Source organism: Chlamydotis macqueenii, chromosome 1 (assembly GCF_036417535.1).
Source record: "Chlamydotis macqueenii isolate bChlMac1 chromosome 1, bChlMac1.mat, whole genome shotgun sequence".
Classification (NCBI taxonomy): Eukaryota; Metazoa; Chordata; class Aves; order Otidiformes; family Otididae; genus Chlamydotis; species Chlamydotis macqueenii.
The window spans coordinates 35,045,105-35,071,962 of NC_141556.1; the positions used below are offsets into that span (position 1 = coordinate 35,045,105).

The window sequence follows — 26,858 nt, forward strand, 5'->3', positions numbered from 1 at the left end:
GAAGATAGAAAACATCACATAAACCTTGTTACTATTGTTGATCAAGAGGATAATCTTATGATAACTTTTTTTTGCTTTTAGTACTTTTGACCTGGAAGATGAGAAATTCAGTATTACCTTTACATAGCATTCTATAATTAAACACATTTTCTCAATCTGCGTACCTCTTATTTTTTAACTTGTCTGAAAACAGGAGAAAAAAACCTCCAAATTAACTCTTCCAAGGATTCTCACTTCTAATTGACAACTGAATGTAGTTGTGCCTCCAAATGTCCCACTCCAATTTCTCAGTCTCCCCTTTTGCAAAATGTTGGGAAAATTCCAAATTCTGTACATGGTATGATTGCATTAATATACTTCCATGGTCTGCACTTACACTTTAAATACCGTAAGTGCCAAAAACCTAATGAGAATGCTCAGTTCCCATTTTGAATGATACCTTTGAAACACAAATAAATTCTCTTTCTCCTTCTCTTTCCTTTTCCCTCTTTCCTCTTCCTTCTTCCCTCCCTCTTCCCATTCCCCCAGTAGTTGTGAACTAAATATTATTCACATATATTTACTATATGCAGTTCTTCAGACATGACCTAATTTACAGACTGTAAAGGAACTTGGGAAATTCCCCCTCCTAAGCTTCTAATTGTTACCACTGAAAGTCACCATATGCATTTTATTGGATATTATTAAAATACATTTATAATGAAAATAATGATAAAATAATATTTTAGAAAGATTTTTCTCTAAAGTACATTTTAAGCTTAGTGTTACATATTTGTGAAACAGCAAATCCATTTGGAAATAATCCTACAATGTTATTGACAATGACCTAAATATGACTTCTCAGGACACTTCCAAGGTATAAATACATCCAGATTTCTACTTCTCATTGCATATATTCTAGATGAGATTTAATGATCCAGTCATGATCCATAATTCATAGTAAGTGGTCCACGGAAACATCCTAGGGAGTAGATTGAGTATTTTCAATTTGAAGTTTAATTACACAGTGCAAAATTGAGACTAGAAAGGAATATGATGAAGAGGCAACTAGGAAGAACAATGTATCTTGTGCTTTTTTTTCTGAAATTATGTACTATTGCCTGAAACAATATATAAGGAATTATTTCCAATTGAATTAAATATACTATTATTCTGTAAGAAAACAAATAAATTGTAGGATGATGTGCAGGGTAAAAATGGGATATTGTATAAACATTAATATGATGGACAATTTGTAGAAGACAGAGAAATCCAAATGACAGTATTAATCTTAACTGAAGCTGGCTGAATTTTTCACAGTGAATGCATGATCTGGAAAATGTGATTATTTGAGTTGCAGAGAATATATTCTACATTCATAAGAACAACTAAATAGCCTGTGCAAGGTCTTCTGAAAGTGTTTGCTGTGAGTTTCGGCTATCTGTGATGTCTGATAGACTTCCAAATGACAAAGTATTGTTCTGCTTCCAGGAAAAGTAGCCAGAGATTTTTAAGAAGGTGTATAGAAATCATGAATGATAACAGGGAAAAAAAAATAGGAAATGATGATAAAAGAACATTTATGAATATTACGTTCACATGTGCATACACAGATTTGTAGAAAAGACTGTCATTGCTCAAAGAGAAAGAAAGAAAAAAAAATATTTGCAACTAGTTAATAACATGTATTAGGAAAATGTATATGAAGAATTAAAATAAATATTTGCAAGCACTGTTTGTTTTCTGCTTGTTTTTTTTTTCCTTCCCAACAGTTAGGTCTGAGATTAACAACATATCTCTTATTTTCAAGTTGCTATAATTGTAGTTGTGACAATGGTATATCGTAACTTCTGTCTTTATTTTCAGTTTACGATCTGCAACAACACAGAAAATTGTTTCCTTTGTAACAGCAGAGTATACAAAATGTGTTTGGCAACCTGGTTCACACAGTTAGCGAGCTGTAAAAAGAAGTTTTATAGCTAAAAAATGTAATCTGCTTCGGTGAGGCACAAAGTAATAAACACTAAGTCTTTAGTTAGAAATTTTCAAGTTCTGTGAACTTACTAGTGAGTTCAAAAGTTTCCAGGTTAAAAATATTTATAAATGGGATGAGTACTTTCTATTACCCCAGGAAAAAAAACAACACATATATATCATTAGGGGTCCAACAACCAGATGAGGAAAAGAGGTGGATTTTAATTTGAATGTGTCTTTATGTCTGGGCATAGCAGTTTTTTAGTAAGATTATTTTTGAGATAGAAGAATTAGTAGTAACACTAGATAGCTATGAATGAACCTTTCATATCAGATTAGTATTAATTTTCCTTTCCTCCCTGAAAGTAGACATATTAGGTAGGATTTATTTTAATCTTTTCAGAAATGTGGTGCTTCTTTCAGTACAAGTGCTCAAACACAGATGTTACCAAACTGAACTAAGTCTTTCACTTGTGACCGTCCACAGAGAAATAAGGAGCAGCCGCTGATATGAATGGATAATACTTCAGGGATGAGACCTCTGGAAGAAAACCATTAAATATTTTCATCGGAGCATTTCTATACTTATAGTTGTTCCTCCTGAAATTCCTGGTGAAATCCTGAAAAGATTATAAGTTTAGTGAAGTTTATTATATTAACTATTACTATAGATAATTATATTTAATAATATTTATATATTAATATTGTTATCTTTACTGTATTTAGAGAGAGGAAAAATGAGTCTTTGGTTTTTCATTTGAAGGGGAAGTAATGTTTAATGGCATAGGTTCATTGTGCATGTCAACAGTAATATTATTTAGATGAAATTTGCAACACATTTTTTGTGTCTGAAAAGCTGCTTTAAATTTGAATTCATACCAGCCTACAAAGTCCCGAGGAGTTAATTGTGGTTAAATACTAAGCTTTAAAAATTCACTGTCTTTTCTTCTGGAGGAACCTTTCATTAATTCTTCCAAGTACCTCATATTTGCCACTGAATTTTTTTAATGTTAATGTTGATACACCACATGGCACTACTTAAGTTGCAAGCCGCTTGCATCAGTTTTCTGAGAAGAAAAGAACAGTTTTCTGAGAAGACTGCAATTCGTATATCATAGGCTGATGCTGTTTCCATCTATCCCCATTACAGAGACATTTTTGTGAAAAATATGTGCCTGGTGTTACAATGTCTCTATTTATACACATCTCTCTTATAGGTGTTTTGGTTCCATCTCATCATTAGCTTGTTACCTCTCTTGTTTCTTGACTTTTTTGAAGTTGAAAGATTAATTTTTGCAAATATCTACACACAAGCTTCGCTTTACTCAGTAATATTGAAGGTAACAGGAATACAAATATAAACAAAGTTTAGAAAATACTGAAATTTCGGCATCTGACTTCATTTCACAATAAAATTATCAATGCAAAATTTGGGCAATTAATTTTGGGGCAGAACTTTTTTTTTGTGGTAGATGACCATAAACAGTTCTGAAGAGTGGGGAGTGTTCAGCAGCTCATAGATTGCACTCATTTATTTCTTATTAAATATTATCAAATTTCACATTGCTGATTTGAAAGCAAATGTCATAAATCATCTTAGTCTTCTGCTTTGTGATCAAGTGTTGTAGCCTTTCATGAAAAACATTCTGTAGCAGAGCATGCAAAAAATAATTCATATAAATCATTGATATGTATCCACATAAATAATGATCAGCATGGCTACTCCTTGATTAAAAACTGGGCAATTTTCCAACTTTTTAAAATTCATAGATTTAGAGTAATTTGTTAACTTGAAGCTAAGTTTTCTAAATTACATAGTCCTTAACTCTATATACATTCACACTCTAGCAAACAAGAAAAAAAAGCTTTAAGCCAATCAACAGCTTTAATTAAAGTATATAATACCCTTGATTCTTTTCTCTGATGTATCACTGAAAAAAAAAAAACCAAACCCACAACCCCCTAAAACCCCCAAAAGATTAAGGATCTCTAATTTCTGCAAAAAAGCAGTATATTTTGAGCAAGCATCAGCACCACTGATCACTTATCTATGTTTCTTCTGAATGTTTCAGGAAAAAGACAGCTTAACCTATGCATTACTGCACTGAGCATGTCAGTTCAAAATTATCAGATGTAACCTTTCGGAAGGAGGAACCAAAATGAAGTAGCCAGTATGTTGAGGCACTCTGCCGTCACTCAGGCTCCTATAGGTTACCACACATGATCATTGTATTTCTTATAAAAGTCCTAAGGAATATCTGAAGGTCAAATTAATCCTTATTGATAATCACAAGATGAAAACCTAAGAGTATTCAAGGATCCTTCAGGACACAAGTGAGAATGTGTGCGTGCAGGGTAATGACACTGAGGAAATGTAGCTAGAGGAGGGAAAATGGTGAGCAAAGTGTGATGGATGGTTGAACGACTGACTGCTTACTACCTGGCATGCTTTGCTTTCAGCTGCTGAGCTATCTTAACTCGTAGCTTAGCAACTTTAACTCAGTGTTAGCCATTTCTTTTTGGTGATATTTATTGCAAGAGTATTTTTTTTTTCTCTTTGCTTTCTGTCAAGGTGACTATATTATCTGAGTTTACGGAATCAGTGCAGCCAGTTGTAAATGTTATGTGAAATGGAAAAAAAATGCTGTCAAATACACAGAGGAACTACACAGAAATATTTACAATTTTTGCACTGTGTTACCTTTGTTACTGTTGCACAAACACATAGGATATGTCAGAAACACAGATGTTCCTAGAAATGTGATAGAGTCGAACACAAAAATATTAGCATGACATTTTAATATTTTCAAATTAATCAATTTTTTTTAATTATTTTTTTTCTGTCTTATCTAATTTCCTGTCCAAGAGAACTAAAAGTATTTAGCCAAAGGTTTTTGAACTAGAGATGACTGTCACAGAATGCTCAGTATATTGACTTAGTCCTGCTTCAGAAAAGCAGCACATTTTTAAAGTGTTTTCCAACTTAATGAACAGGTTTTAAACATGATCAGAATTTATTTTGAGTTCCTTTTCCTCTGTATGCCAGAGATGACAATCCAGTAGCAGTACTAAGTATTTGCTTAAAGCATTTGGCGTTCAAGGAGTTGTTTTAAAGTGAGATAAGGCTCTACTCTAGTAAAATATTGTTTTAAAGTGAAAGATAAGACTCTACTGTAGCAAACAAAGCAAATCAACTCCTGCAAGTGGATTTTGTATTTTGGAAAAAGAAAACCTCCTTGGACTTTTCCAGCCTTGTAGGCAACAGAAACAAAAAATAAAGCCAAACTGGAAAGATAGGTGCATTGATTCTGCAGAGCAGGTGGCTGAAAATGTACTTGTGTTTGAATCACTTGACTTGACAGGATGCAATCTACAAAATTGCATTACTGAAACTTGTAATATTATTATTGTATTTATTTCCAACTTCTTTCAGCAATTCACTTTATTTAAATAAATGTCATATTGTTCAGATTTAGTTTTTTCATGTTGCTTTGGATCAATGACACTATGAGTGCTGTATGACATTGTCAATATATATTTTAAAAATTACCTTTATATCAAGAAGGTTTATCTCTTGTTCCATGCTAAAAATAATACAGGTAACAAAATAATAAGCATAAATGCACTGCCTGTATGTGAAACAAATTACAGATGTGAATGATCTTTAATTACATCACTGTTTTACAGCAGTGAGAAGTCAAACGAGGACAAATAAATTAAATACTAAAACCTAGATCATATTTTTTTAAAGAAATTTTCATTCCTACAGTGAATATAAATACAGAATAGACCCAAAGATGACCTCGTTATGGATATAAAAGACAATTACGACAGCTCGATACTACTACAAACCAATTTCTTCTATTGTAACCATTCTGACTAGTTATTATACATTTAAGTTGCAGAACATTTTTTCATCCCTCACAGAAAGTGGTGTCTGTTTACGGGAGAACTGTCTAAAGTAAATATAATTTTTTTTTTTCATTTTGACAAGAATAAAATTGATGGAAAAGAGAAAAGGGAGCAAGAATTCCAGTGTCCTAGATTCTCTTCCTCTTATAAGTTAATGAAGTGTATCTAATACATTTGGACTTATAAATGTTATTCTACCTGAGAGCTGAGAAAGATATAGATTTTATGCCAAATAAATCTTCCTTTATTCTATTTCATGGCCTTAAAACTGATCTGCCTGTACTATTACCTCAAGGTATCATGAAATGGAAGTATTTTTATCTGGTTTGCATCCTTTAAACTTTTAGAGATGGTAGATATAAAGTTGTTGCATTGTCTCCAGAGTCAGATCATTTTTTGAAGTGTATATTTTCTTAGGGCTGAAAAAAGCAAATGGATAGATGTGTGTATATGAGTGTGTCTGTATCTCTGAGAATGTAACTGTATGAGAAAGAATATTAAATTTATAGTGCATAGTTTAAGCCCTGTATTCATTTACAAAAAATAGCAAGCAGTACATTTCTTTAAAAAGAAACTTTAATGTTCGAATTATGTTTAAACCATATTAGCACAATAAACATCTTTTAAGGGGAAAAAGTGATTATTTCTTCAAGCATCTGCTTTTTAAATCTACCTGTAATTCAGTTAGGTAGCCTTTTTTATTACTTTTCATTTACAACAGTATGGCTTGGCAGAAGAAGGAAGATTTAAATTGTGATTGAAAAGTTGAACTTGGAAGTGAGAGGAAAATATGGATTATTGCTACCTTTGTTATTATAAGAAATAATTAATCTCATTTGTAAGCAATATATTTCCTCTGAAAGTTCTTAGTATTCACTGAAGACCAATGAAAGCAGCTTTTTCCTAATATTTTGCGCAATACATATGTGCAAGTGAATGTTCTGCTGAGCCATCAAAACAGAATGTAGGTGTCACATTATAACAGGCATTGTATAAAACATCATAAACAGCTCCCAAATGCATGAGTCTCTGCTTACATAGCTGAAATGACTTTTTCCAACTTTCCCTTGACATATGCTGAAGAGTATAAAAAGCTGGGGGTTTTTTTTGTTTGTTTGTTTGTTTTGTCTTCTAAAGCATTTGTATTCTGCTGCACAGCCCTTCCTGAAGCTGTTCTTCAGTGGCACTGGTTACAGTTCATGTCTTATTCCTTCTCACAGTCTGGTCATTTGCCTCAAACAGAGATATAAAACAAGAATACAGCCAGGAGACTGTTAGCGTATTATGATAATAGTCTTAAATTTGGTTTAGGGAGTGTATAGTCTTTTGTGGCTGATGGTTTGTAGTGCTAAGGGAGAGATCAGAGTAAATATTCTTGTGGGCTTCCTGACTTAACATCTGTGATATAGTTACTTCAGGCTTCGAGAAAGTAGACTCAGAGATCCAGCAGTCCTTTAGTGCATTAACGTGCATTAATGTATAGCATGATTTTGGGAGTGGTACAGTACTGAAACAGTGTAATCTTCCTTCTGCTAAAATGAAAAAAAAATATGCAAGGAACATAGATACATGCCAGCATGTGAGCATTGCTTAAATAACTGTAGAAGCTGTTAGATGTGAAATGAAATTTGTGCATGGCTATACAATAGAGTTGGAATTTATGTAGATTCATATACATTAAGTTATGAATATGCACCGTTTTATGAGACTCCGAAACCAAGTATATACACAGAGGTCCTAAGAAAATATTTAACCTGCTCATCAGATTGGAAGGGTTCCTAGATAACTTAGGGTGTAAGCTTAAGCTAACTTTATGGCTTAGAGAACAATTAATATTTCCCACATGCACAAATTTTAAATCGAAATACTGGAATATACTAAAAGAAAACCCAAAATTAAATGAAACTGTGGTGGTAAATACACACCATTAACTGAAAGAAAACATCTCAGAGAATATTATATTTAAAGGAATTTTAAACTCATGATACATTCCAGATTTAGGTCATTTGAAAGTACAGAGCTCAGGCTCATCAGACAGCTTTGTCTTTCCTCTGGTATCTTCATCTACTGCCTACTTATATGAATATATCCATATTTGACCTCTAGCTAACAGGTCTTGTAGGTGAGGCTAACATTGCGTGCTTTGATCTGAAAAACCATAACTTACACTTCTGGCTTAACTGCCATAGTTAAGATCCACGGAAGTCCAGTTTTCTTGTTCCTCATAAGGAACTGTTTGCAAAATTATCTCCTTCAAAGGACTGTACTACAAAACTTTCTGTATCTGGACACTCCCTAAAGATCCTGATCAACCAAATGCTAAAAACACACCTCTTCCCCAAACCCTGAAACACACAAGAGTCTGTCTCATTTTCCTGTTCTACAGGAGAATGAAGGAAGGATTGATGGAACAGTGTTAAAGAATATGTTATTAATAGTCAATACACTTCTGGGGTCAATATTACAGTAGAGTTCATCTTTGTTCTTGATTCTGGTTGGAAAGCTTTGACAGTGTTGTGCAATACTTTTTTGATCCATGGTTTTATTTAAAATGCTAACAATATAGCAATATTGCACAACAATATTTTTTAATGCCATTCCTCTCTTTCCAACACTTGATAATCTGCTATGTGTGGATTTATCTCATCTCTTGAACTTGATCTCACACCTATCTTTCTGTCTTTGTTTAATAAGAAAAGAAACAGGTTGCTAGCAGGTCTATCTACATCATAACTGAGGTATTTATGTAAGGGTACAATTCAAGGTGCTGCCTGTAGTGAATAAATGTGTAAACAGTATGGTCAAATATTTAACTGCTATTATGTGTCTTTCCTACATTTTTTTCTAAGGTTCAGGAAAGGAACATTTTAACTAAGACTACAGCAAGGCAACATTTATTACAGCAGTAATTTGGGGGGAGGTCAGAATGTTAACAAATACTACAAAAATTTTTCATTTACAATTTTGTAAATACTTCCACTTCATCACAGGAAAAAGAAGTTGAAAATAATTTTAAAAATAATTATTTTGGTATCTTTGAAGTGAAATACCGTTATTGTGATTAGCAATGATAACAATGAAAACTTTTTTTTTTCAGAAAATTACCTTTAATTTAAATTATTTTCAAATATATACATATGAGTTGATATAAAGATGATTTTTTTTACTTTGAGTTAAACAAAGAGTTCAAGTTAAAAGGTGCATTTTGACCGAGAGGAAATATTTGTATTGTTCACATATTTCAAAAGGCCTCTCTTTCTAATTCAGACGTGAGCCAAACTACTGATTGTCCAAACATAGTTCTATAAATTAAAAAAAATGTGATTGAAGTTATGCTTCAGCACAGTTATGAGACCACAAGTTTATTAAGACAGGGGAAGTAAGCATGATATATCTGGGGGGTGTTTGGAGTGTGATTTGTCCGTCCTTCATGTTTCATTGCTTTCTCCATATGGCCTCAAAGGAGAAACCCCATCTCGTCAACTGTTCTGCTCAGTGGTTCCCCCCAAATGGAAATAAGGAAGTGTTAAGTATCTCATAATATAAGCTGTCAGCGAAATGTTTTAGTGCTTCATATGTGATTTCAAGTCTTTTAATAAATCTCTGGGCTATTGTGTATTTGGTGAGCCATTCCATGCTGTGGATTTTCAAGTCTAATGGTTTCAATATATGATTATGCTTAAACTGCAGTTCAGTGAGCAGCAGAGCCTGGTCTCCTGTGTTTGTATGTCTGTAAGATGAGCCCTAATGCCTTCAGTCTGAACATCCTTTATCTTCCCAGTAAATAGTCACCCTGTTTATCCTCTATGCCCTGACCTACCTTGAATGGCACAGCTGTCTGGGCAAGAAGATAGATTGCTTTTACTGGTGGAAAGCTGAATGTATTGGCCAGTTCTGTACTGCCTGGACAGGGATCTCCTTTTTCTTAAAACAGGTGCTGCCCTAGAGTCCTTGTAGCCCAAGCTGTTTAATGAATGCGCAAACTATAAGACCTAAATATCACTCATATATTTGCTTTTCAGTCAAGTTAATTTCAAACTGACCTCTGGGTTCACAAGGTATTAGAAAAGACAGACAGGCACAGGGCAACGCTATTGTAGAAGCTTATTTCCATAAGGAAATAAGCTAAAAATGGATCATTTGGCATATGCTTAAGATTTTTGTGGTTAATATAAAAGTGGTAATTAACATTTACAGTATAGTCATAATAATACTGTCATATATTTGAGGTAATTCAATCAGTGGAGTCTAAAATAACACTATACACATGAAACTATACTTCTAAATTTGGTTGGATTTGGCTTTTGCACATCTTGGAGTTTCTCACATTTATTCCTTTAGATATTTATTAGCAGAGAGACTTAAAACTGTTACCAGTACAGTGAATGATTTGCAATGAAATCAGATGCAGAGCCTGGCATTCCACTTTATGCCAGGTGCCTGCTTTACCTTGAGTTTGAAATTTATTGCTTTTTATTATGGTATTTTTTAAAATTTTTTTGAATTGGTTAAGTTCAGTTATTGCAAAAGCAACACTATTTGTAATGGTGTGGGCCAAATATAGTGCTGTCAGATGGTATGCAGGTTTACCTAAAGAGCTTTGACAACCTCTTAATCTTGATATGTAGCACACCATCTATTCTAGTCATGGTCGTTTAAAAAACATATAATGCATGTCATGCTAAATTGCGCACTAGCTGTTTGTTTAGTATGGACGTAATTATGCCATAAACTGAATTGCAGTTGAAACTGAAAAATGGACCTGTAGCAATATTTTCAAAGTTTATAGGTCTTTACGCTAAACCACATCTTAGATTTTCCCAGACAACCTGTAGTAATCTTACTGCCCATTAACACTCCTTTCTGGATGAGGTAAGGGAAAACGAGCTTCAGAGGCCAGAGTTTGTCATTCTGATTTGACAGACTTTTTAAGTCTATGTGTAGTTTTAGGTAGGGGTCCAGGACATGCTACAGTATTAAGATTAGTTGTTAGTTTGCTTGCCTGTAGATTATTCCTGCTTTGTGCAGTGGAGTTTTGATATCTGTCTTATACTTTAAATTCTTCAGTCCTTGCACTTTCAAAACTTCCATTGACCAATCTCAGTATTGATTGTTTGTGAACTGTAACAATCTCTCTTACTTGTCTGATGTCTTTAATCTTTTGATCCATCTCCATGACTAATCAATATTTATACTGTCATGGAGGTGATATATCCACATCCAGACTCATGTGTCTGCAAACTCACAGAGTGTGTTTGTAAGACAAATTGGTTTAGAAGCAGCTAAACATTTTCTGTGATGGAAGAGTAAGGCTTTCCAACATATCCTAAACACAGAGACATGTATGATGGAGCTACCTGTTACCTGTTAATGTATTTTTTTTCTACCAACAGGTCCCATAAGCAGCATTTTGGTGAATAAGTATGGTAGCCGGCCTGTGATGATAGCAGGAGGTATCCTGTGTTCATTTGGTATGATTGCTTCCTCTTTCTGCAATAGTGTCCTGGAACTTTATCTATGTATTGGGGTTGTTGGAGGTAAGAGTTCTGTATAAAATGGATTATTATTATGTATTGTATTGTATTATTATATTATATTATATCATATTATATTATATTATATTATATTATATTATATTATATTATATTATATTATATTATATTATATTATATTATATTATATTATATTACAATATATTACATTATATTATATTACATTATATTATATTACATTATATTATATTACATTGTATTACTTCTAATACTATTCTACCAATGAGCCTTACTGATCAAGAACTCATTGTGTGAACCATTGTACAAATGCAAACCAAGAAGATAGCAAGATCAGTTCATTTCAATTACCTGAACTACCTAATCCTTTAAATTAGCTGATATGCAGCTAAATTATTTCTTAGGATATTTCAGGAACAACTGGTGATTTTATTCAATAAATGCTGTATGTATGTACTGTTCCACACTGCACTGTAATTATAGTATAAAAGTTGATTGGCTCATGACAGCACTTATTACAGTCATTTGTGTAGAATCTCACATTCATTCTTTCAGCTTTCAATCATGTTGCACTTCAAATGGAGTGGCAGAGGCTAGCAGAATTCTAGTAAAAATGCGAAAGCTAGTACCAGCTTTCTGTAGGTTTGTATATGCATATACTGTTACAGATAAGTATAACAACTTTCAGTTCAATAGCTTTCTGTTTAAAATCCCCCAGGGTCAATCCTCAAATAAAATTATTCATATATCATCAAAGGCCTAGATACTGCCTAAGGGAATGGACTAAAGTGATCATAAAACCAGTAAATTAAATAACCTTATCAAAAGTTGTGGGTTTGTTTTTTTTTTTTTAAACTACCTCCTCAGAATAAGGAAGGCAAGTGAGGTGAAATATTGCAAGTAATAAATGAATGAGATAATACTTGTTCCTATATTCAAGCTCGTCTTTCTTTATGTTGAGACTAAAGGACTTCTTTGTTCAGTGATTATTTCTTAAAGCTCTTATTTTTGCATCCTAAACTTGAGACTTGCTGAAAGAATAAAGTCAAGAATGGGCCTATCAGAGAAGAAAGGTTCTCTCCTGTGCTGTCCATCAGATGCATGGCTACTTAGACCTTATTGCCTAGATTTCTTAATACAGAGAGAAGACCTAGAGGGTCGGCTTATACACTCAGATGATGTGGATGAGTGGTCTGCTCCCATGCATGTCCTCTACAACTCTTCCACCTTTAATAGTGACTTCTGTACCTGAGGAAGTGAAGCTGAATGTGTTCCAAAATAATGAGCCATTTTAAGTTCCACTTCTGTACACAAGTTTGATCTTAAATAAGGCTGGAAATAAGAAATCAGGGGATTTATGCATTTAAATATGGTCTGCATTCATTGCAGCTGAGGTGATGTTTAATAACTTCTGTGAAATAAGCCAAGAGAGAATTGCATTATAGCTTAGTAAATATAAAAATGGTGAGTCAAGGCACTGATACCATCAGTCCTCTGTGATTCCCCTGTCTCTGTCATTGCTGAAACCCAACAAGGAGTTTTGGCTTTTAGTGCAGTGCTACAGGGGGAAATGGCAGAATGCCACCATGACATAGTCTTGGCATTAAGACACATAAGCAGCAACGAAGCTGTATTTCATTCTCTGATGCTAGTTGGTTTCTGTCTTCATTTGGAATCAATGGATTAGATACTGATCATTTTAAAAATAACTTGGAAGAACTGTGATATGTTTTTTAGTGCATGACCTTTAATAATACTGTCTTTTATGTGTTGTTTAGGTCTGGGTTTAGCATTCAACTTACAGCCTGCCTTGACCATGATTGGCAAGTATTTCTATAAGAAACGTCCCATTGCTAATGGATTGGCCATGGCTGGAAGTCCAGTGTTTCTGAGCACTTTGGCACCTCTCAATCAATTTCTCTTTAATGCATTTGGCTGGAAAGGAAGCTTTCTCATTCTGGGAGGACTTCTTTTGAACTGCTGTGTGGCTGGCTCACTTATGAGACCTGTTGGACCGAGAAAAGTCCCTCCTGTGAAAAAAGATATTGAAAAAGGCACAGGAGATTCTACCTTGCACAAAAACAACAAGAAGTCTTTTTGGCAAACTATCAATACATATCTAGATCTGTCCCTCTTCAAACACAGAGGGTTTCTGATCTACTTGTCAGGAAATGTCATTATGTTTATCGGTTTCTTTGCTCCAATAGTATTCTTGGCTCCTTATGCCAAGCACAAGGGAATTGATGAATATTCTGCTGCTTTTTTGCTATCTATCTTAGCCTTTGTAGATATGTTTGCTAGGCCTTCAATGGGACTCGTAGCAAACTCTAAGTTTATCCGGCCAAAGATTCAGTACTTTTTTAGTTTTGCTGTCTTGTACAACGGCGTCTGTCATATCTTGTGCCCTCTGGCAACAAATTACACTGGCTTGGTGATATATGCTGTATTTTTTGGGTTTGCATTTGGAATGGTTAGCAGTGTTCTTTTTGAGACATTGATGGACCTTGTTGGGGCTGCCAGATTTTCCAGTGCAGTTGGACTTGTCACCATCGTGGAATGTTGCCCTGTGCTCATAGGCCCTCCTCTAGGAGGTAAGAATCTTTTTTATTCCATTTTTTCAGACATTACAGCATAATCTTGCAATTTAGTATTGAATTATTATAAACATTATTCTTAGTGTTGTATAATGTTTTCTGTGTGACTAGGAATGTACTATGGCAGCAGTGCACTGCATCAATTATCTTTACACTCTACAGCTGCAGATCCACATGAGAATCTAAAGGCATATATTGTGTGCATGTGCAGTAGATAAAAGCATACCTCTACTGGCCCATAAATCCGTGTGATAAATGTATATTTTCCTGATAGCACATAGTGCTAACTTTGCAGCCTTGATTTACATGTATTCAGCTACAATTCTCTCTTTGCCAACACAATTCTTACTCTCTTTAATTTGTCGAATCCACTGGTCAGTTTTTGTGAAGATCTCACAGTGACTTACAGTTTCTAATGGCGGTTAGAGGAGCACCCACGTAAATTTGAAATAGCAACTTTAGTTTGCCTAAACACAGAGGACTGATGTTTCTAGGGAGAAGAAATCAGCAGGGAGGTGCCGGAAAGGACAGGGGCATGCTCAGCAACCTAGGCAGGGTGTGTGCCTGGTGAGATTCCAGCACAGTGCTGCAGAGCGTTGTGCCCTGGCATGATTTCATACCACAGCCTTGCTCTCCACCAGTTGTTTAGCCTCTTTCTGTAGCCAACAGATGTGTGTAAGGCAATTCAGAGTGTGAACCATCCTACATTGACTAAAAGATATTAATGTTGCCAACTTCCCTCTTTTGAGTGTAAGGGGAGCTTAAAGGGAGCCTAGGTGTACAGATTGGACTATATTCCTAAATTTTGGGCTTCTAGCGCCAAAAATCAGGAAGAATCTTGTCCAAAGTGTTTTCAGTTTGATAGCTTTTTAATCAGTATTTATTAATACTACTAGTAAGTTTTATAATCTTAAGATTTATTTTATAATCTTAAGTTTTATGATCTTAAGATGATATAAGAGACTAAAGAAATAGATGCTCAAATCTTATTGGAAACTATCCATTAAATGTGTGTGTGTCTTGCAGTGCAAGCCCAACTATATGAAAATATAAAGATACTGAGATTAGTAGCCTTGTGAACATACACTGTACCCACATAAGCAGAGCCACAAAATACAGCAACATTATATGTGTCTAAAACCATTTCTAATTATCAAAGTATTTTAGGGATTACTCTCACTATTTGTGTGAAAATAGTATTGTTGAGTGAAGTTTTAAATATGCCAAAACAATTCCACTCACTTCAGTGCAATAATATTTGTACAAGTAAATGTTTAATAGTCGTCAAGATATTCCATATTTCCCTCATCTTTTAACATACAAATTCATTTTGGTAATAGTAGAAAGAAAAATATTCTTCTCACACAGACTCTTCCTGTGCCACCTAGTGGGGGGACTGAGCCTGTGACCGCTGGAGTCCAGTCTTTTCAGTCAGATTCTGAAATCAATATTAATATTAACTCTAAAGATATTAAATGTAATACTTATGGAGCAATAGCATATGCAACTATTTATTTTTCAATATATTCAAAAGCATGTGTTTGTGCTATAACTGCATAAATAATTGATTTATCTTGTTAAATAGAGACAACAAAGGGGATGAGCACATGCAAAAGCTAAATTCCACTTTTGACTAGTTCACATCCTTTAAAATATTACACTGAACTAAACTTAATGTGTAATTTTATTTTTAATCATCGGTTTTATGATATTGCTCATCGATAAAAAGCAGTAAATTGTACTATTTACATTAATAGGTGAATTATACAGTTGCAGTGCTATTTTAGTTTTTCCTAATACTACACTTGTGAAATTAACAAAAGACTAAAAAAATTTAATGGCTTGTAAATGTGTATCAGGTGAATAGACTGGCATTATGGCTCCATCCCAGTAAAAGCATCTAAATACATACTAAATTGAAGTCTGCAGGTTATCCTGTGAATTTCAATGATAGTGTAGCAGAGCTAAATAGCTGGATACATACAAATGTTAATTTGGCAGTTGGGAAAATTTAGAAAGAATGGCTCATAAAGTGGAAGAACAGTTACATTTTATTTTCCTTGTCATGACCAAATTAATCTCAGAGATGTGAATGCAATTTTTGGTACAGGCTTCAGAGTTCAAAACTCAGCAGCTGAGCATGAAAGCTGAGGGGACAAGCCCTTCTATCTCTTTCACCAGTCACAGGAAAGTAAAAATGAAAAGCAAGAAGTTGATGCACTGTGACAGCAACCTAAGAAGGCACATACCTTTTCATTCTGTTGTCTGTATGCAGCCTCCGTGAGTGTCAGACAGTCACTCCAAAACAATAGGAAACAAAATTAGGAGTTGAATAAAATCATAAGACAATGAAAGAATGAAAATGAAAGAACAAAGAAACTGTCAGTCATTTTTCGTTAAGCTTTACTTACTTTGTTCTTCAATATTTTATCATTGTCAGTGATTCCAATGACAATTGCTAGCTTGAGTAATACAGATTTCATTAGAGTTCTGCTGTATACGTTAGACCATTTGAACACATCGAAAATGCTTTTCTCCTCCAGTTTCAAAGCCAGGCAATATATAGGGACTTCTCCTAAGGAAAGATCTGGATTGTATCTGGGTATTCTATTCTAAAGACTCTTTTTCTCTCTTCTTGTCTTTGTATTTCAGGTTGGTTAGTGGATGTTACTGGTGAATATCAGTACATGTATTTTGTCTGTGGAGTGATTGTGATTGTGGCCAGTATCTGGTTGTTCATTGGCAATGCCATTAACTACAGGCTTTTGGCAAAAGAAAAGAAACTAGAAGATGAGAAGCAGAAAGCACAGAAGAATGCTGACTTGAAGGAAACAGAACCCTTAACAAACAATGAGAATGAAGATGTTGCCAGCAGAGCTGATAAAGCTCTTGAAGATCCTTCAGAAAGAGAAACCAATATTTAATCTGCAATATGACTCAGAAGGCAACAGTTATGACTTCCATTAGAAATATGTCTTCAAGACACAGGCCAGGTTTTATGGTAATAATGATCAGTCACAATATTGGATGGGAACAGATTTTTGCCCCGTGGCAAGACTCTAAGTTAAATTACTATCTACAGTTTATTTATTTCAGTGATAGAAAATTGAGATTATGGAGGTAGTGACTCCATGCAAATGAGTCCTATCAGACTATGACTCTGGACAATCAAGAGTCAGGTAAACCAGACTATATATGAAGCTTTCCAATGACAAACAGTTTTGTTTTAAAAGTATATCTAATGCAAAAGTATCTCTTACTCTTTTTTTTGGGAAGATACTTTGTGTTCATCTTTAGAGTATTGTTAAAGTCTGTTGAAATAATCTACCCAAAATGTACTCACCACTAATATTAAAAAGAATATAAGCTCAAAGATTTGTTTCAAAAGAGACAGAATACCCGAGTGAAACACACTGAAACATTTTCTCTTTTGTATGCCCACTAAATAAAAAATATATTATGTCTGTATAAAAACTTATAATATGGATGTAAAAGTTAATGCTAGAAGATGAATAATTGGTGGGCACCATCTCTAAAATACAATAAACAGCTGAATTACAATATATTCCAGAAGTTGTTTCCTCCTGTGATAGCTGACTACATTGTACTTCAACATACACATTTGAACACAAAGTACATTCAGACCTCACTATTTCAAACTAAGCTAAAATCTACCTGTACATGAAAGGATTTAAAAACAAGATTTACATTGCTAATGAGAGTGGCAACTAGTTTGTTTGGTTATGTATTCCTGTGTGGCTGAAGGAACTGAATTGGACTGTGAAGCCTTCTTCCTAAAGGGACTAGATTCAGAACCTGCTGATGTTAAAAGGATACTTACCCAGGGCTTTTGTGGCCTGAATCAGCTTCATGGCAATGCCTTCAAAGTAGATACTTGGGTTTATTGGCAAGTCATTAGTTGTTTGATGGTATACCGAGAGGAGATTTAAGGTCTAACTTCAGGTCCTTGCAGACAGGTAACTTAATACCAGTTCTCACCTCCCTTTCCCATGTATTTAGTGAAAATTCACTTCTTTTTTTGTGATGTCAGTTCAAGCAAAATTGCTTCAAGGCACATTGACAGTCCCAGTCTGGAAGCGTTGTGTTAACGTATCATTTTTGTGCAGGATATTTGGTCTTGTGTCTACAATTTCACACAAACACTCATATCAGTTAAAATGTAGACAATTGTTCCTTTTCCTTTAGGCAAAAGAAAGCATAAGTCTACCATTTTGCTTTTCAGAAATTAGCATTGCACTTGAAAGCTAAAAGGGCAAGCTTCTGAAGGTATTAAGTGAAAGTATTTATGTTCTTTTTGTAGATGAGGAAAGGTGCTATTCATTTTGGAGAGATGCATATAACGCCTCAGAAATTGTGAAAATTAAGGGTCTGATTCATAAAACATTTATACACTGTTTATGCAGAATACACATACATTCAATTCAGGGAAAAGAATACCATTCATTTTAGCCCTCTTTTAAATCTCATGGAGTTGTACATGTATTGGACAGATAGCTAGCTGTGTTAAACATACTTTGAAGCGCCAATAACAAAAGAAAAAAACTAATAGTAAAATCTAGAAAATATGTGAGTGCTTTTAAGAAAGAGTAGTGTTCAATAGTATTATTGTCGTTCTTCTAAAAATTTAGTAGTGCTTGCTTCTGTTTTGCTGGATTATCATATTATATACTATGAACTTCCACAGTAATGCTGAACTTTTTCATTATCTCAGCACCAGTTTGGGAGAGAAGCATCATGAATCTACTCGCAGCATGGTATAGAAACCTACTTTTTTACCTAATTAAATGCAGGAAAACCAATACCTTCTACAAGTCCTGTAATTTTATAGGCACATCAACAACAAGATATGTTCATTTCAGAGTTTTGGGAAAAAAATATGGGTTACATGCTCAAGATTTGTGTAAAGGAGAATGATTTAGTCCCAGTAAAATTACAGTTCCTCTCCCAGCCTCCAGTATCAAAGAATACATGCATTGCACCTCCTTCTGAATCGTAGCCCAGTCAGCACCCCATAAGGTAAAAGCATTGCTCTGTTTTTGGCTATACAAACATACAGGGTGAATTCCAAGAGCTGTGAAGGCCCTTTTTGCCCAGAGCCAGAAAGTGATGAGGAGTTTCATAGACATTAAGCTTTCATGCAGTGAGGAATATCAGTTATAAATACTGAATTGTGAAAGATTAACTGAAATTTTAACTAAAGAGTAGTCATCAGGAACATCACTCTGCTCTTGACAGCAAGAGGTAGAAAGGCAGAGATTATCTGAAAAGAGATGAATATAGAGACTGAACCAAAAAGACTGAGGCAGAATTCTAGGTGCTTATTATCTCTTTGCAAAAACCAGCATGATTAAAAATATAGAGTAGAAGACAACAAGTGTCAGTTTTTGACTTAAGTCTGTTCAAAGTTGCTGCTGAGCAAATAAGGGACTCAGAAGAAAGATTATAAAAAAGGCTCTCAGGAAATGTGCAGGCAACTTCTATGCAGGATCACAGAATATGATGCAACATGGCATATAGGAAATAAGGGAAAAACAAGATTCCTCAAGCCATAGACACATTTGACCACCAGTAACAAAAATTATGTTACTAACTCAGAGGAAATAAACATTTATATAAACACAATCCTCTGCAGAACTACTACTCTTTCATCTCTGGTCAATTATGTTAAAAAATAATAGGAATGAAAGAGCTGCTTTACCACCACTGTACTTTACCAATGTACAATTCTTAATCCCATAGGGTAAAATGTCGTTGCCGGCAACTAGAGCGATATAAAGTATGAATTGAGAGAAGTGAAACATTTCCTTACACTGCTTTCGTTACTTTTCCTAATAAATAAAAAATAAAAATGGCAGCAAAATAAAAAAAAAAATCAGAATACTCTTGATATTACTGAATATTAAGGGAGCTAAAATCTGGAGATGAATGAAGAAAATTGGAACTACATCTATGCACAAACTGCCTGTAACTAAAAAACTGTGTCTTCCAAATAACAGGTCCTAAATGGGCAATTGCCTTGTATATGTAGCTCTTATTTCTAAAAGTAATAATAATAATAAATTACTTTTAATTAATTCTATACTGAGCAGCAAAGTAGCAAAATGAGTATAACTTCAAACCCCTGAATATCACTCTTGCACTGAGCTGTAATTTGTACTGCAAATCATTTCATCGTTAATTTCTGCTTTCAGGATAAGACTTGGTTATATACCATCTCTCTAAATCCCCCTGGTTTCTTTTAATTACCTCACTCCCAGTGTGGACCACTGCAGGGTCAGGACTAAGAGATGCCCCTGCCCTACAGTCAAGAAATATATTCTCAAACTTCAAAACATACCAAATGCATCTGTTATACACTGTGGAGTCTGTAGTCTCTGTCAGTCAGTGCAAATAAATCCTTCATTGCTTTTAATCTCATTTATACTTATATATATTTCATCCTCTTCATTTCTCTGCCATGGTATCACTGAGCCTAATTATCATCTTGCTCTTATTTGTTCAATTAAGAAAAATAATGTGAAAACTTTAAAACTAGTAGGAAAGGGGATAATATCAATAATATTTCTCCTATTTAACACTGAGGTTAAGTTTCAAGTAATTTTAGAGTAGATATCTAGATACTTTATCTCTTTAGGATTTCTTGACACGATACTCTCTAGCTACCAGAGGGTTCTTCTGTATTGCCCTTTCAAACACCAGAAAAAGACTTCTCACCAATAATTCTCAGTAATTCTTCAAGAACATATCAAAGGTCCACTCCTCCCACCTCTCGCCATTGAACTATGTCTGCAAATGTTGTTAATTCTCTATTTCCATTAAGTTCACAAAAGTATCTTTTTATATGAAATCCTGTAGCATAAGTAGTCAGACTACAATCCTTCTTTTTCAGGACTGTGATTTGTGAACTATTTTGACAGAGTTAGGGAAAGTCTTATTTTCTCTTCAGATAGATTTTTTTTTTTTTTAATGATGCTGTCCTTATGAGAGGAAGTTCAGCTTTACTTACTGCTGAAGTGAATGGCAGCAATTTCACTAACATCATGATTCAAAATTTGTATGAATTTTAATAGTCATTTTGCATATCAGCATCCAGTGTGCTTAAAAAACATTTGTCAGTGTGTACATAATTGCTCTTCCCAGACAACTCTCATTCCTCTTGAAGGTTCTCCACTCCCACCCTGTTCTCCATTTTGATGTAACACAAAGAATTTGAGCTTTGCATGTAGTGACTTTTCTTAAATGCTTTCTTGTTGTTCTATTTCCTCAAATGCTTAAGCAACATTTTTCACTCTCTACTTTTAGATCTGGATGGCTGTGAGCATTAGTGGGCTGGTATTACTCAGAAACATAATAAGCTACAGATACCACATACAGCCAGATCTGAGGCAGTCGTCAGGATTTTACTAAACAAAGACAGCGACCACTTTTATGGACAAAGATGCTGTAACTGATAGTGGCAGTTTTGCCTATAATGAAATTGAATCGAGGCAACTTTTGTTAGTTTCTCTATAGATGACTATTTTTCTACTCACAGAGAAGAATATAAAGGGAATTTTTAAATAATTATTTTCTGAGATGACATATCAATTTTAACAAGGCTGTCTGGATTTTTTTGGAGGTGGGTGCTTTTCTGATATTTTTGCATATATATATATATATAAAGTGTTTGCATGTATTATCATCTTCTTGATCACAATTTGCATAAGCATTGCTATGTAATTTCAACATAGTTTGCATGTTGTTGTTTTGCAGTTCAAATTTTTCCTATCAACTACCTCTCAATTGAAGTTTGGAGACTTGCACAACCCTGGAAGAATACAGTTAACAAAAAGCGTAATGATATAACCTGTACAGGCTATTAGAAAGTCTACCAAATATTTAAAGCTACTTACAGTTCTATTTTTAAGGCAATGCATATTTATGACCAAATTCTTGTATGAATTGGCATAGCTTTATTAAATCTAAAGATTTAACCCGTACTGGTATAGTTTTTACTGCTCTAAACTGATATAAAAACTCAACATGTCATTTAGATATCCAAAGTCTACTGCCCTTTCTGTGAGATGCTGGCCCTCCTTTCTTTGTTTTCTTTCCATTTCTGAGATAGTGGAAGTAATTAAATGGAAACACTACATAGTTCATACATCCAAACAATTTTTAAAAGTATTACAGAATACTTTGCATTTTTCATCCCTGAAAAAAAAAAAAGTTTATTTGGTTTAGAAATAATACGGAATTTTAGCTTACCCCCCATTTTGTGGGGCAGTTGAGGGAGATGGTCACAAAATGCTGGACTGAGGCCCAGGAATGATGATTGTTCTTCATATGGTTTTTACAAAAACAGAGATGATTGTTTCTTCAAAGATACTTGTCTTTTTAGTCTGCAAACCATTCTTGCCTTTTAGGACCCAGTAAAAAGTCCGCTGAAGCCATCATAAAAAAAACCTTTCAAAGTCAAAGAGCTTTACCAGACATTGGAGGTGATGTGGCTTCAGTGGAGACTTCAGCCTTATTTTCTCCATATCAAATCTCAGGAGTATCAGATATGACACAGGAAATGCAGGATTTGTGGCAACTGGCAATTTAGCTATGCCTGCATAATATTCCTAATGAATCAGTCCCTAAATTAACGCACAATATATGTTATTTTAATAGCCTATGTAAATAAAAATATCAAACACAAACTCTGAATGTAGATTATAAAATATAGATGATATATTTAAATAAATATATAAACAAATCTGTTTAACCCCAAAGGAAATTATCTATTTCCTTTCAAGCCTTCCTTCAGCAGTTTATAATCTTCATTTTTGTTATTTCCAGAGAAAATGGTTTATGTCTTTTGGGAATGTATATATAGATTTATGTATAAGGGAAAATATATACGTATGTGTGTATATATGTATTCCCCTATATATAAAACTCTAATTTATATATATTATATATATTTATGTATATATAAAATATATATAATATCTTAGAGTAAGTTGCATACTGTGCCTGATAAATGAACCATATTTGTAAGCAGACTTCAGCAAATGACAGAAAAAAATTAAAGGTTTTCTACAAGAGTATATTTTATTATTTTTTCATTTCTAATGGTTTTATTTCTATTAGAAATTCATTCAGAAAACTGCAATATTACATAACACTAGTATTTCAACCATGGCTCCATTCAAAGTGGCGTAAGATCACTGAGAATTTTCATTGTTGTTAGACTGTAAAACCTACGTTGTTGGTGGAGGGGTTGGTTGGTTGCTTTTGCTGTGAAAGTATTAACTAGATGATGATCTCTGAACAGACTGCAACATGTAGACTGAGTTTTCATCTATTGTATTATGTATGACAAGGTCATATGAGGTGTTGAGAGACATTATATTATTGTAAAAAGTATGGAGAATGAGGATACTCAAGGCCCTGCAAACAATATTCCTGTTAAGTTATAGAATCATAGAATCATAGAATGGTTTGTCTTGGAAGGGACCTTCAAAGGTCATCTAGTCCAACACCCCTGCAAGGAACAGGGACATCTTCGACTAGATCAGGGAAACTCTCCAGAACACTAAGCTCTAAAATACTGACAATTTTTCATACCTTTTCCAGTTTGGTTTTTTTTTTCTATTTTGTCTGCAAGTAGGTGAGCCAGTGAAAAGTCTGCATTTGTCTCTGACTCTTTAGAAGTTCTACCTTAAAGTTATTGAGACATTTTTTCAGAGTGGTACATAAAGTACTTACATAAATACCCTTCCTGAAGTGTGACACGTGCATTTTCCACTTACAGCCTACTTGGAAAGTTCGCCATATCTGCAGTCTACCAACAGAACTTGGTATTGCTATGCAATAATTAAACATGCGGTAGCCATTGTTGTTGACTAACAAATTTTTTCTTCCTTTTTGTATTTTGCAATACTGTACGATTTTTACTTGAATATATTGGCTAGATTTTTTTTTTTTTGACAATCATTTATTAGCTAGAGGTGCTATTTATGTTCCAAAGAGATCTGAGTGAATGATAACATTCTCTTTCTAGATGCCAAATCCTTTTTTTGACCTGACAAAATTCATTGTTCATAATGTATATTAACACTGTTAAATGCTTATGCACTGCATTACATTGTATTTAAAAGCATACTTGTTCTTTAACTTCTATTCCAGGCTTGTACTACTGTGTAATATGTCAAGTTTGTCCATATATATTTATGGAAAATGACAATTAAAAATGTGTGTGATGAACAATTAAAAAAAAAAAGAAAATAAAATTTCCATGTAAAGTTTCTGAAAGAATGTAAATGCTCTTTTTTTAAAGATATTTTAATAGTAAGTTATTTAGACTTTGAAAGTGTGCAAATATTCATATATTAAGTGATTAACTATTCAAATGAAGCTAAGATCTCAAAATCACTTCTCCTTGCATACAGGAACAGAAATTGATTTCCTGTGTGGGAAAGATACTACCAGCAGTAGAACGTGCTACCATCCTCTTGCTATTCCTAATTCCACCATAATTATTATTTAATCTCATACATTACTCAAATACCATCTGGACACCTAGTATTTTTCCCCATTAGTCTGATTGGGATGTTTTTCTATATGATATGTACATGCAATATCATTCATTTATCACTAATACTCATTTTCATGCTGAAGAGGAGTTTATCCATATGCCTTAAAAGAGTGAATATAGATAACTATTTCTTATAATCTTTCAAAGCATTTCTAGATGCTATGTATTTGTCAGTTGACTTAAGGTTATGATTACTTGCCCTGGTTAAATTGATGTTTATTTCTAGAATGTGATTGGATATTTAAAATCAGAACTATTAAGGAGATATTAGAGATAACAGAAATATTAGTGATACTAACTCCTTTTCATCCTTACAACCCTACTCACCTATTACATAGAACACAATAAACTAGTAGGAAACAAAGGTGTAAAAGATGAACTCTTGAATAAGAAATAAATTATTCTGTCTATGAAAGCAAATGGTCTTTATTTTTAGATTTCTAATAACTGTAAAATCTACTTTCAAATAACATTATTGATAATCTTATTAATATGGAAGTGTTGCTTCAGCCACCAGATTATATTTAGATTTTGTTTAGATTCTAGCCTCTTGTAATATTTGCATATTTTAACATTCTTAATGTTTATAAATAATCCATTTTCAGGCACTGATGTTAAAAACACATAGTGGTAAAATCGTCCCTTTGGCACAACGAACCACTTTAACCCCGCGCAAAGTCATTATTGATACCACTTGCATGCCTAAAGATATCTTGCCTCACTGAATCTGATTATATGACTGAAATTGCTGATTAACAAATACTGAATTCAGAAAAATCATACCTATTCCTGAGGTTTTGTATTTTAATAGTTCAGTGGCAAGACAGATGGAGACCTCAACCTGTTCTTTGTCTCTAAGGTCAGCTGTTACTATGTTTTCCCACAAATGGTATTTTATTCTAGTAATGGGCCCTTTTAACTCTACTGGTTATCCCAAATTGAGTTAAAAGGTTACATTTACCACTGCAGCTCAGCAGCAATCACGTCCACCATTTTATTCCTCTGATCAATACTTAAAAGCATTGCCATTCAATAAAGTTCCTAATACATAATAAGTACATATATAATACGTGTAATCTAGTTTTATCCCTAATAGTGTCATAGAATTATAGAATAGTTAGGGTTGGAAGAAACGTTTAAAGGCCATCGAGTCCAACCCCCTTGCAAGGAGCAGGAACACCTCCAACTGGATCAGGTTGCTCAGAGCCCCGTCCAACCTGGCCTTGAATGTTACCAGGGATGGGGCATCCACCACCTTTCTGGGCAATCTGTTCTGGTGTTCTACCACTCTCAGTGTAAAAAATGTCTTCCTTATATCTAGTCTAAATCTACCTCCTCCTAGTTTAAAACCATTACCATTATCCCTTGTTCTATGGCAACAGGCTCTGCTGAAATGTCTGTCTCCACCTTTCTTATAGGTCCCCTTTAAGTACTAAAAGGCTGCAATAAGGTCTCCCTAGAGCCTCCTCTTCTCCAGGCTGAACAACTCCAACTGTCTCAGCCTGTCTTCATAGGAGAGGTGCTCCATCCCTCAAATCATCTTCATGGCCATCCTCTGGACTTGCTCCAACAGGTCCATGTCTTTTCTGTCCTGAGGGCTCCAGAGCTGGATGCAGTACTCCAGATGGGGTCTCACCAGAGCAGAGTAGAGGGACAGAATCACCTCCCTTGACCTGCTGGCCTTGCTTCTTTTGATGCAGCCCAGGATATTATTGCCCTTCTGGGGTGTGAGCACACATTGACAGCTCATGTTGAGCTTCTCATCCACCAATACCCCCAAGTCCTTCTCAGCAGCGCTGCTGTCAATGCCTTCAACCTCCAGCCTGTATGATACCGGGGGTTGCCCCAATCCAGGTGCAGTACCTTTCACTTGGTCTTATTGAACCTCATGAGGTTCATATGGGCCCACTTCTTGAGCTCCATTTCTTGAGCTTGTCCAGGTCCCTTTGGATGGCATCCCATCCCTCAGGTGTGTTGACCACAACACTCAGCTTGGTGTCATCTGTGAACTTGCTGAGGATGCACTCAGTCCCACTGTCTATGTCATCAATGAAGATGTTAAACAGTATTGGTCCCAGTACAGACCCCTGAGTAACACCACTTGTCACCGACCTCCATCTGGACACTGAGCTGTTGACTGCAATCATCTGGATGCGATCATCCAATCAGTTCCTCATCCACATGTCTCTAATGTATATATAATCCTAAAATCTTTCTTACACATATTATTTCAATGAAAGATAGAATTAAATGCTGAAGTATGGAAATTATCAATTTTAGTTTGAGTGCTTTTAAGCAGTAGTA

At 34.5% G+C, this 26,858-nt stretch overlaps 1 protein-coding gene across 1 annotated transcript in view; it reads left to right on the forward strand.

Annotated features, from left to right (window-relative positions):
- The window catches only part of SLC16A7 (solute carrier family 16 member 7), an 83,670-nt gene extending 66,138 nt beyond the window's left edge, over positions 1-17,532 (forward strand). Inside the window, exons 3-5 of the mRNA XM_086740026.1 lie at positions 11,259-11,402; positions 13,154-13,966; positions 16,622-17,532. Coding sequence (XP_086596152.1) covers positions 11,259-11,402; positions 13,154-13,966; positions 16,622-16,893 — 1,229 coding nt within the window. The 3' untranslated portion in view covers positions 16,894-17,532. The remainder of the gene's footprint in view (positions 1-11,258; positions 11,403-13,153; positions 13,967-16,621) is intronic.
- The last annotated feature ends 9,326 nt before the right edge of the window (positions 17,533-26,858 follow it).